We start from the raw sequence: 12,500 nt of genomic DNA on the forward strand, positions 1-12,500 counted from the left end.
CACAAATTTAGGTCTCAGTCAATCCCAAGATGAGCCAGTATGGCTATTGGCTAGAATCAAGTCAGTTGTGAGAATTTGGAACTGTCAGACAGCTGTAAAACAATGAATTGGTGAAATACAAAGTGTAGGTTAACAGAACATCAATAGTACACAGGTGGGCAAAAAACTAACTCTAACTCCTCTTATCTGCATCCTTCTTCAGACCATCTCCACACACACACACACAGGGTGCTTCTTCTGTTGATTTTCCAGAAGGTTACTGACATGTCAGGATCTCACTGGAAATAAAACAAATCAACAAATTAAATTGAATTTACTCTGCTGCTTATTTGTCTAGAGTAACAGACATGTGGGAGATACATATGTAAATAATATGGTCCATCTGTGTCATACAGTAATGAGCTGTTCAGTAAAACAGGTCTATAAGTGCTTGAAATGCTCTAGCATGAGCTACAGGATAATATTACAAATGACATGTAGTTAGTGTTAATTTAATGAAGCTCGAATAAGTTATGCCACAGAAGTATATTTTGATGGACCCCATTGACTTCAATAGTAGGAAAAAAAAACCTAGGGAAGTTAATGGGGTCCATCAAATGTTAGGTTACCGACATTCTTCAAAATATCTTGTGTTCAGCAGAAGAATGAAATTTATACAGTTTTGAAACAACTTGAGGCTGAGTCAATTTTTAAGTGAACTATTCCTTTAAGCCTTGTCTGTGAAACCAGAAAATAGACAGAATTTAACTCACTAATTCCAAACTCCAGCAGCTTCCTCACTCTCCAACTTCCATCACAGACACACCCTGTGCAAGATCAGCTTGTGGGCATTTATACTCCTGAGCACAACCATTGACCAGGAGACATTCCCATTGACAAGCAAACAATCAGAAATTAAATTCACATTACAACCAATAATTATAATAAACTTTTTGTACATGCCCTAATCAACAAATTATTTAACAGACATTTTTACACGTGCTCATTGAAAAATGTTTAATTTTAAAACAACAAACAACCCCCTTCATCTTCTACACTTGGTGTCTCCCACCTCCCATGATGCACCACAGCAAAGATATAACAGTTAAATTCAGAAGCTGTTCTGGCTTTTTAGCTAATTCTAGCATGTGGTCACATCAGGTGGCTTTCTGTTTGTTTGGCCTGGTTTTTAATGAATTGTGCAAAGTAGCCAAGCTCAACTTACTGTAAGTTTTACTCTTAAATTGAGATTTAGAAACATCCATAGCCTGTTTAATGTAAAAAAAATATATAAAAAAAAGGAAGGAATTATTTTGATCTACTGTTTTGGTCTGTTTTTCATTAGTCAGGCTGCGATGATGCACAAGCTCACCTGCATCTCCTGATTTTTCACCTGCTGCTCGTCTGCCATATGCTTTCTCTGCCAGGATTTATATGAATGATAGGTTGGAACTTTCTTAATACTTATTTTCTTAATTTATTTGATAAAGGGACTTTTGACCATGTATTAGGCTGTCCACAAGTATTGTTATTGAAATATAACACGGGGAGCATTAAAAAAATCTTTGTGAGCAGCTAATATTTTGATTATTTATCAAACCCCTTCCCAAAATTATTTATCCCTCTAACCCCTTTCTATGATCTTTTGATATGAGCTCATCAATGTTTACTGACTGATGATAGTGCATTGGAACATTAGCACTTGACACCTGCATCTAAAACACTTTACTTAATTTCCTATTATCAATGTAAAGCTGCTTTGCAGAATCTTATATTTAAGAATCTTTTAGTCCTTTAGTCATGTCAGAACTTGCAAATGGTCTTTCCATAGATCTTTTGATTTGACTGATATTTCCAGTTTTAGAAAATATATTAGATTTTTCAGTGTCATAAAACTGATTCTTTTTAAATTATTCTTTCCAACTAAGGAAGAGATCTTGGTTGTCTGTTTTTGGCTGAATCAGACCATTTGTCTGTGTCCAGTTCCTTTTCTTATATGTTATGAGTGTAAAGTATGAAATATTGTATTTGTGTGCTAGTAACAAATACAATAATGATGCAATAATCATTAAACTGTTATCTGTTCATGAGCTTGTTGTTTTTTTGACTGTTGTTATTAATGTTGTTAAAAAAGAAAGAGTTTCTGTGCTGCTATCAAGGCCTCCAGATGTTCATGAAACACCTGCGTTCTAGAGTTTATCCAGATGTTCATGAAACACCTGCGTTCTAGAGTTCATCCAGATGTGACTATTGATGACGTACAGATTCAGACTGTGACGGAGCTGTTTTTCACCTTTTTTTTCTTTTTCTCTGTACAGATGAAAGTTAACACTTAACATCAAGAGAATGCGAGGTACCCATTGTGGAAAAACTAATAAAGAACAGCAGTCACAGCAACAATCATTCTCTCCTCCACCATGTTTAAAGCTTATGACATGCTCAACTCAGAAAATCATGCTTCAGAACTATCTCTGAGTTTCCTAGGAGTAAACATGACTTGAGAGGACATTCATGGTCAATTTCCGACTAGGAAGCTCCAGCTCTGAATTTCTGACAAGATTATTATTATTAGAGCCTATTACAGCCTATAATTCCTACTCTGAGTTTCCTAGTGGGAAATTGGACATAAATGCCCTCTCAAGTCATATTTACTACTAATAATTTTGATACCAAAAATAGACTGTATTTGACCAAAATGACAGTATCTAGATAGCTTTGTGAAAGTTTATATGGTTGTCAGTGAATGAGACGCTACATTTTATTCAAAATTAAATATCTTCCATGCATTTTGGCTTTAATAAGATTTCCCCAATAAATAGAAAAATAGCTTAGACTGTTCAGCCAAATGTCTTATTCCAATGAACACAATGTATTTTGCAACTTATATTTATTGTACAGATTTGTTCCACTTAAAAAAAAAAAAAGAAAGCAGATTATGTGTGTTTGTCTATTTGTTGGGTTAGGGTTGACGCATCTCCCGCTCTGACTGTGTCCCGCTGAAGTTCATGCAGGATCAAGATAAACTGGGGCTGATGCTAGTGTGTCTGTCAATCAAAACTTTCTTCAGTTTAACAAAGACAAAACTGAAGTCATTGCGTTTGGAAACAAAGATGAAGTTCTCAAGGTGAACGCACACCTTCACTCTAGGGGTCAAACAACTAAACATCAAGTCAGGAATCTTGGTGTGACACTAGAGTCAGACCTTAGTTTCAGTAGTCATGTCAAAGCAATAACAAAATCAGCATACTATCATCTGAAAAATATTGCAAGAATTAGATGCTTTGTTTCCAGACAAGACTTGGAGAAACTTGTGCGTGCTTTCATCACCAGCAGGGTGGATTACTGTAATGGACTCCTCACTGGCCTTCCCAAAAAAACCATAAGACAGTGTCAGCTCATACAGAACGCTGCCGCCAGGATTCTGAGCAGAACCAGAAAATATGAACACATCACACCAGTCCTCAGGTCTTTACACTGGCTCCCAGTTACATTTAGGATTGATTTTAAAGGGACTATGTGTAGCTTTTTAGGTATTTTATTATCTAAAATCAATATTTTTATTAATAAATATGCCCTCAGTGGTGTACAAATACCTATGCCAATGATCAGACTAATCCTCGTAAACGAAGAATTTATTATCTTTATATACATGGGACGGGTAGGTCCACGGAGGCTTCCATGTAGTTCCGCCATCTTGAAAAACTATAATAGCAGAGAGGGACAAAAAGTACTAGGCCAACGCGTTTCCATAACGCGTTTTCGTTCAGAACCAGCGTCACGTGACTGAAGCCAGCAGAAGCGGAGGAGCAGAGCAGAGAGAGGCGCTTGTCACGGCCCCGGCAAGTTTAAAAGGCTGCACTGCACGGTTATTTATACACCGTTCATTCATACATACATATGAGTCACAGGATAAGGAGTCCTCGTCGTTGAAAAAGTCCAAAATAGACCGTAAAAGGAAACGTGACCGGAGATTACAAAAACAAGGGTTAATGTCGGGATAGCTAATGCAGGAGAAAGCTTTCAAAAGAGACCCTGAAGTTGCCTGCTTTCTTCTCGACAGGTAAGTCAATGTTACGGTCTTAATTACAAGCTTTTTTTTCATTGCTTGGTTGTGTACTTTATTATATAGACAGTAGAACATTTATAGTTAAAAGTTAAACAGGCTCTTTGATGAATAGCAGCTATTGAGTAAAGTAAGGTTAGAGAAGGCTCTGATGATGATATCTAACAATGCACGTACTTCAAAAAATATAACGGGTAAAGAAGGCATTACTACTAATTACCATAGTTAATGTTTTTCACAGTCAGTAATTCATACTGTAACATTCTTTTTTTCGTTGTTTCAAGTTTCAGTTTGTTTTAAATAACAAACCTGTTCACCCGAAGAAAAACTCGAAGTGCTATTATAAGACATCCTGTCATAGCTTTTTAATACATAACGGCTACCGTAGATGCAACGCGCATTTGAAAAAGTGAGGCGCTGGAGAGCATTATTCGTTTGAATGCAAAATACAATTTCACCACTAGATGGGAGAAATTCCTTCACACAGTCCCTTTAAAGTATTATTACTGGTATATAAATCATTCAATGGCCTAGGACCTCAATACATTGTAGATATGCTCACTGAAAATAAACCCAACAGATCACTCAGATCATTAGGATCATATCAGCTAGAAATACCAAGGGTTCACGCTAAGCATGGCGAGTCGGCTTTTAGCTATTATGCTGGACCAGCTTCCAGAGGAGATCAGATGTGCTCCTACAGTCACATTCACATCCAGACTCAAAACACTTGTTTAGCTATGCATTTACTGAATGAGCACTGTGCCGCTGTTCGTCCGACTGTTTGTACTGTACTGTATTTTATTTTTCTAAACTGTTTTAATTATTCTTATTTCATTTTATTATTTTAAATTTCTTCTATGTAAAGCACTTTGAATTGCCATTGTGTATGAAATGTGCTATATAAATAAACTTGCCTTGCCTTGCCTTGTCAGAACTGTTTTCTCTTCTAAGACTGACCGTGTCCTTCAGAAGGCTGTTGGTGAAGATCCAGCGCTGTGTGTCCAGAGAGCGATCAGCCGGTCAGAACAACTGAACCTAGAGCTCGAATCCGCACATGAACAAACACTTTAGACTGAGGAGAAAAGACTTGACTTTAAACCAAGACAGGAAAAGACATGAAGACATTTATTTACTGAAAGCTTTGGTGCTTTAGACGACTGATTCACTGCGAAACTACGACCAGACATGTTGAAGTCTATAGCACACTCATTAAACAAACCGAAACACTAGAATCATGTGAAGACTGGCAATGACTTACATAAGAACATATACACAATCTTTATGGCAAAAATACTTTAAAAAATCCTAAAATAATAGTTTTGGAATTTGGACAAAAACCCTATTTGCCCATTATTCATATAATTGATATTAAAGAACTTGTGTAGTGAACTGAATGGCATCTTTTTATGTAGACTACACATTCAAAACGTGTTGCTGAATGATTTTTTTTTGCTGAGTTTAAGCATCAGTAAATCAAAACAGTGTCTCATTACCCCTCTTGGCAGCAGGGGCAGATCTACCGGGGTGGCATAGGGTGGCAAATGCCACCCTAAAAGAAAGCCTTGCCACCCCTGCTGCCACCCGTTGGCAGTTGGCTGCCACCCCAGTTAAATTCAGTATATATATATATACACGTCTGCCATATGTTGCCACCCCTCAAAAATTCCTGCCCCCCTCTCGCCACCCCATAAATATTTTTCTAGATCCGCCCCTGCTTGGCAGCATTAAAAAAAGAGCAAAACTTTAGTGACTGGATGGACAGCTCTTCCCATTCTTTTCTCTCTCTAATTAAACTATTTTATTTTTGGGATGGTAAAAGGTTTTTGACATTGCCAAAGCATAGTAACATTAAATCTACATACAATCATGTTCACACAAATACACAACATTACAGAAAGAGATGTTAAAAGTACTAATAAAGAGTAGCTTATGTAAGGTTGGCTATTTTCTGCATGTTCCAGTTTCCCAGCTCCATCTGTACGCAGCGTTTATCATCTAGATCAGGGATGTCTAACTTCAGTCCTGCAGCCTTGATAAAAACTCACCTGTAGCTTTCTAGTAATCCTGAAGACATTGAAGAGCTTGTTCAGTTGGGTTAGATTGGGTGGGCACTAAACTCTGCAGGACTGAAGCTGATATCCCTGATATAACCACTGGGATAAAGCAGTTTGGAGAACAGATGGTAAATATCACATTCATAAATGTCAATGGTCAAAAAAGGTATACAATTTTGTACACTAAGTTTGAGCTTTATCAGTATCTTGAAGCATTTGGAGGGCATAAAGAAACAGGTTTCATTTCATTTTTTGAACAATCACAAGTTGTTTATTCATAATGTCACATGAACCTGTACAGCAAACGCATAGACAATTTCACTCCAGATTATTCAATAGAGGAAACAACACAGGCACGCCGGAATTAAGGCAAAAGGACATTTTCATTGAAGAGCAACTGGTCTTTCCACTAACCCTTTGACTGCACAGACCAGAACCTGTTCTAATCAGATGAAACCTGTGGGATCTCACGGTGAGCAGACGCGCCCGTAGAACAGAACGCTCCTGGACGGGTTGTGGCGTATGAAGAAGAGGAACGGGTGATCGGCACAGAAGCGCTCGGGACGCATCAGACAGCGCATCATCATCACGGCACCGGTGGCCGCCGCCGCCTCCGTTCCCTCTTCGTTCACTTCAACAAACGACTTGTGCACCACCTTCGACAGCACCAGATCATTCCCGGGGGACATTCCTGAAAAATCAGCTTTCTGCGAGTCAAACGCATCCACCATTCCCAGGCTGATCAGAAGAGAGTTCATGTTATAGGTTTCCTCCATCTTGAATCTGGGCAGAGACACTTCAACTTCCAGAAGGTCCATCATATCGGGTCGGGTCCACTCCATGAAGTTCTCGAAGCTCAGCGCGCTCTCCAGCTGGACAAGAGAGATCAACACAACTCAACACAGCAGATCAACACAAATCAACACAACTCCACACAGCAGATCAACACAACTCCACACCTTCTGAAGGCCGGTGTTGTCGTCCTCCATGGCGTTGGGAAGCAGGATCAACATACTGAGGTCTTTCCCCACATACGGCAGCTCCAGAATCTGACAGTTCACGTCAGGAATGAAGGCCAGGGGAAACTTGGCCTTCTGGAACATCATCCTCACCGGCTTCGATTCATTCTGTCAACCAATGAAAACATATCGTCACTCTCACTGATATCACATGATTGTTGCTGCAAAAATCATCAAGAAGGAAACAACAGAAATATTACACATATTCCATGAAGAAATGAAGAATACACAACATGGATCAGTCTGCCCTCCATCCAAGATAAATCTAAACAATCACATGATCCAGCAAACGGCATTTTCAGTCTCTTTCATCAGGAATGAGATTGATGACGACTATAACTAAAAGATTCTTCCCACTGTCCCACTAAACATCCCTGTAATCTGGAAATGTGTGTATGTCTCATCCATTTCAGTATGACATTCAGTTACATCGACCTATCTTATATATATTTACTTTGAAATATTGGAGAACTGCTGCCCAATTGTTCCCTATTTCTAAATTCAATATCAGGCTTTCGCAATGTTTCACAAGCTGGACGATTACACCACTGTTTTCTGCAGAGCTACTTTACAGCTCAATTGAACTCTTTTCATAACTGATGCACTTTACACAGTTATTGAACAGATATGAATCAACAGTGAACTGATTTCAGCTGAATAATGATGGTTTAATATCATTATTTTCCTGTTATTACTGTGAAGCTGCTTTGAAACAATCTGTATTGTATAAAGCGCTATAGAAAGAAAGCTGACATGGAAAGTTCATTTATATGCAGTAGCCAATCTCACACACAATGGTAATTAAAAAGAATATTAAAGAAAAAGATAAATAGACATTCAAGTCAAACCATGTAAGAAAGTTCACATTAAAAAGGTAAAATAATAATGTAAGAGCATCTGAATCTGACCTTGTTGATCTTGAACTGCTCGTCTCGGGTCTGATCCTCTCTGAACTTTCTCTCCCAGTCGCCCTTGAAATACACAGCGTTTACCAGCACGAGTTTGGTCAGAGAATCCACGTCTCCTTCTGCCAGCAGGTCCTTGATCTTCTCTACGATTATAAACACATTATAACTGACACAGCAGGAATTGCTCAAATCAAGTGAGTTTATTAGTAGAAATAATGCAGCACTTAATGGATGAAGTGATGTTGCATTAAAGACACATCATTGTGCTTTTCTTCCTGACATTGTGTTAAATTTGTGCTTGTCCACCTTGTGTTTGTTCCTCCACCCAGCTGTTGATGTGTGAACGAGACGAGTCCGCCTGACCGATGAAGTCCAGCGTCTCCAGATCAGCCTGATACAGGCCCTTCGTGTCACTGACGAACTTCTGGAACAACAAAGAGGAAAAATAAAGACGTACTGCACAAACAACTAAAACATGTATACATTTTTTTCACCATTTAAAATAAACAAAAACTTTTTTTCACTTCACTTCAACAATAATCTGCCAAGGGTCTTCTTTAAAATCAGACCAAACTTCAGTCTGTGCTCCAAAAGTGATTTTTTTGACATATTTTGTCGTCTAAGGCCCACAGAGCATCTTCTGTAAACTGGTGCATAAAAATAAAGCAGGCAGATGTGTGTGTGTCTGTGTGTGTGAATGAACCTCAGTGAATCTGTAGCTCTTCTCTCCATACAGGCGATTGGCGAGACTCAGTGCGTACGGCGCCTCGGCTCGGATCATCTCGCTCAGGAGTTTACTAAAGCCAGCATGGGTTTCAGCCTCTGCTCCGGCAAAATGCAAAGTCTGGAGACAAACAGTCAATTACAGAAGTTGCAGATGTGATTATTCTGTAAAAAACACTGAGAAATCAGACGATATGGAAGCATAAATATGGTTTCTTCAGTTCACAGACGGAGCTTTAATCAGTTTTTGCTGAAAATGTGATCAACATTATTTAATCAAAATCATTAAACCATTTAATCAAACAAATAAATGTTTCAACAGTCATTCTGTCCATTCAAATTTATCAATAGGTGATCTTTTACCACCTCTGTGTGACAGCAGCTCATTTGAATCGCATTCAATTACCATCACTAGTCAATGTAAAATCCATTTTGTAGTTGTTTATCGTCCCCCAGGTCAGCTTGGCAGTTTCTTGGAGGAGCTTGATGTGCTACTCTCATCCTTCCCTGAGGATGGTACTCCTCGGGTAGTTGTTGGAACATCCAACTAGAAAAACCTCAGGCTGCTGATTTCCACACTCTGCTCGCCTCATTCGACCTAAAATGAGTATCTACTGTGGCTACTCACAAATCAGGTAACCTATAGGACCATATTTACACACGCTACTGCTCCACTGACCATACACTGGCCACTCCACTGCACATCTCAGATCACTTCCTCCTCACTCTCAACCTGCCTCAGAACACAACACACACTCCTCCACAGGTCACCTTTCGGCGAAACCTACGCTCACTCTCACCCTCTCGCCTATCCTCTCTGGTCTCATCCACACTTCCTCCACCTGATCAGCTTTCAACACTAGATACTAACAGTGCAACTGATACTCTTTTCTCCACTTTAACATCCTGCTTGGACAACTCCCACCCGCGCCACACCCTCTGCCCCCTGGTTATCTGATGTTATCTGATGTTCTCCGTGAACATCGTTCTAAACTCGGGTGCAGAGAGGAAGTGGCGCAACTCGAAAGATCCTACTGACCTTTGTCTTTATCAATCCCTCCTCTCTTCCTTCTCTGCTAATATCTCTTCTGCTAAAATGACTTACTACCACAACAAAATTATCAATTCTTCTGACTCTCGCATGCTTTTCAACATTCTTCGGATTTTGCCACATTCTTCATAAATAAAACAACCACCATCAGCGGCCAATTTACCAATCCACAAACTGACACATACATCTTACCAGCTAACACACATTATCTACCCTCCTTCTCTCTGCTTTCAAAGGCAGAAGTCTCTAAACTCCTCCTTTCCAAACGCTCTACTACCTGTCCGCTTGATCCTATTCCCACTAACCTACTTCAAGCCATTTCATCCTCAGTTGTGCCCGCACTCACACACATCATAAACACCTCTCTTCACACTGGTACCTTTCCCACAGCATTTAAGCAGGCTCGGGCGGATCTGGAAAATTACAGACCAGTATCTCTTCTTCCATTCATTGTGAAAACACTTGAATGAGTTGTTTTCAACCAGATCTCTTCCTTTCTTATCAGTCTGGTTTCAAAAGCGGACACTCAACTGAGACTGCCCTGCTCTCAGGAATTGAAGCTCTGAGACTGGCAAGAGCAGCTTCCAAATCCTCAGTTCTCATTCTGCTGGATCTGCTGCCTTCGACAGAGTTAACCACCAGATCCTTCTGTCAATCCTAAAGACGAAGGGCATCTCGGGAACCGCACTCCAATGGTTCAAGTCATACCTCTCAGCAGGTCCTTCAGGGTGTCGTGGAGGAGTGAGGTGTCCAAGACCCAACATCTAGTTACTGGAGTGCCTCAGGGCTCAGTGCTTGGACCACTTCTCTTCTCCATCTACATGACATCATTAGGATCCGTGATTCAGAAATTTTTTTTTTTCTATCACTGCTACGCTAACGACACACAACTCTACCTCTCATCCACCACCACCACCTTCAACTAAACCTTGCAAAGACAGAGCTACTTGTGGTCCCGGCCAACCCAACACTCCATCACAACTTCTCCATTCAGCTAGGCTCGTCATCCATAACTCCATCAAGGTCAGCCAGGAACCTTGGGGTGGTAATTGATGATCAATTGAACTTCACAGACCACATTTCTAGAACTGCCTGGTCCTGTAGATTTGCCTTGTACAACATTAGGAGGATCAGGCGCTTCCTATCAGAGCATGCTCCACAACTCCTTGTCCAAGCGCTTGTTCTATCCAGACTGGACTATTGTAATGCTCTCCTGGCTGGTCTTCCAGCTTGCTCTGTCAAACTTCTGACCTCTGCAACTGATCCAGAATGCTGCAGCTAGAGTGGTCTTTATCGAGCCGAAGAGAGCACACATCACTCCTCTCCTCACAAAATTGCACTGGTTGCCAGTTGCTGCTCGCATCAAATTCAAGTCACTGACGTTTGCCTACAGAGCAACCACTGGCTCTGCTCCCTTTTACCCAAACTCATTACTCCAGACTTATGTGCCATCCAGAACCCAGCGCTCTGCAAGCGAACGTTGTCTTGTGGTGCCCTCTCAAAGAGGCACAAAATCTCTTTCTCTGACCTTTACCTGGACTGTTCCCTGCTGGTGGAATGATCTAACTCAACCAGAGCGGCTGAGTCCGTAACCTCAACCAGAGCGGCTGAGTCCGTTGCCTCAACCAGAGCGGCTGAGTCCGTAGCCTCAACCAGAGCGGCTGAGTCCGTTGCCTCAACCAGAGCGGCTGAGTCCGTAGCCTCAACCAGAGCGGCTGAGTCCGTAACCTCAACCAGAGCGGCTGAGTCCGTAACCTCAACCAGAGCGGCTGAGTCCGTAACCTCAACCAGAGCGGATGAGTCCGTAACCTCAACCAGAGCGGCTGAGTCCGTAACCTCAACCAGAGCGGCTGAGTCCGTAGCCTCAACCAGAGCGGCTGAGTCCGTAGCCTCAACCAGAGCGGCTGAGTCCGTAGCCTCAACCAGAGCGGCTGAGTCCGTTGCCTCAACCAGAGCGGCTGAGTCCGTAGCCTCAACCAGAGCGGCTGAGTCCGTAACCTCAACCAGAGCGGCTGAGTCCGTAGCCTCGACCAGAGCGGCTGAGTCCGTAGCCTCGACCAGAGCGGCTGAGTCCGTAGCCTCGACCAGAGCGGCTGAGTCCGTAGCCTCGACCAGAGCGGCTGAGTCCGTAGCCTCAACCAGAGCGGCTGAGTCCGTAACCTCAACCAGAGCGGCTGAGTCCGTAACCTCAACCAGAGCGGCTGAGTCCGTAACCTCAACCAGAGCGGCTGAGTCCGTAGCCTCAACCAGAGCGGCTGAGTCCTGAATTTCTATTTATAAAAAAAATTATAATAATTGCATATTGTTGTCCTATTGTTAGTTTAACTGCTTCTATTGTTCTCATTTGTAAGTCGCTTTGGATAAAAGCGTCTGCTAAAGGAATAAATGTAAATGTAAATTTCAACATGTTAATTCATCTAATAAAGTTGAAAACAGCTTTTCTCTTTATGACTTGATTTACACACCCTGAGCTGATAACAAAACATTTCATAACAATTTACTGCCTTTCTGTGGTAATGATGACTCACAGACCTACAGCTCACCAACCCTGGAGTCAAAGTACAGACTGAGAGAAGCTGCGCCTCCATGAGCAAACACAGCGTCACGTGACCAGCATGTCTCAATGCGACTCAACACACGCGATCATGAACACAACACATTAACAACATGTTAGTGTCTTTGCTTCCTTTATTCTGCTGA

The 12,500-nt window shown here is 41.3% G+C and overlaps 1 protein-coding gene and 1 long non-coding RNA gene across 3 annotated transcripts in view; both read right to left on the minus strand.

Moving 5' to 3' along the window:
• Positions 1-807, minus strand: part of LOC311283976 — a 2,984-nt gene extending 2,177 nt beyond the window's left edge. The window contains exons 1-3 of one of the 2 annotated variants that reach the window (XR_014626147.1): positions 753-807; positions 172-278; positions 1-92 (exon numbers count right to left, since the gene is read on the minus strand). The exon at positions 1-92 is cut by the window's left edge and continues 52 nt beyond it. This is a non-coding gene — a long non-coding RNA (uncharacterized lncRNA). The remainder of the gene's footprint in view (positions 93-171; positions 279-752) is intronic. The other variant, XR_014626148.1, reaches the window with a different exon arrangement.
• Positions 808-5,823: 5,016 nt separating this feature from the next.
• Positions 5,824-12,500, minus strand: part of serpinb1l3 (serpin peptidase inhibitor, clade B (ovalbumin), member 1, like 3) — a 10,090-nt gene continuing 3,413 nt past the window's right edge. Inside the window, exons 3-7 of the mRNA XM_084398125.1 lie at positions 8,730-8,870; positions 8,333-8,450; positions 8,027-8,169; positions 7,059-7,226; positions 5,824-6,971 (exon numbers count right to left, since the gene is read on the minus strand). Coding sequence (XP_084254251.1) covers positions 6,567-6,971; positions 7,059-7,226; positions 8,027-8,169; positions 8,333-8,450; positions 8,730-8,870 — 975 coding nt within the window. The 3' untranslated portion in view covers positions 5,824-6,566. The remainder of the gene's footprint in view (positions 6,972-7,058; positions 7,227-8,026; positions 8,170-8,332; positions 8,451-8,729; positions 8,871-12,500) is intronic.

Source organism: Rutilus rutilus (genome assembly GCF_951802725.1).
Source record: "Rutilus rutilus genome assembly, chromosome: 24".
NCBI lineage: Eukaryota > Metazoa > Chordata > Actinopteri > Cypriniformes > Leuciscidae > Rutilus > Rutilus rutilus.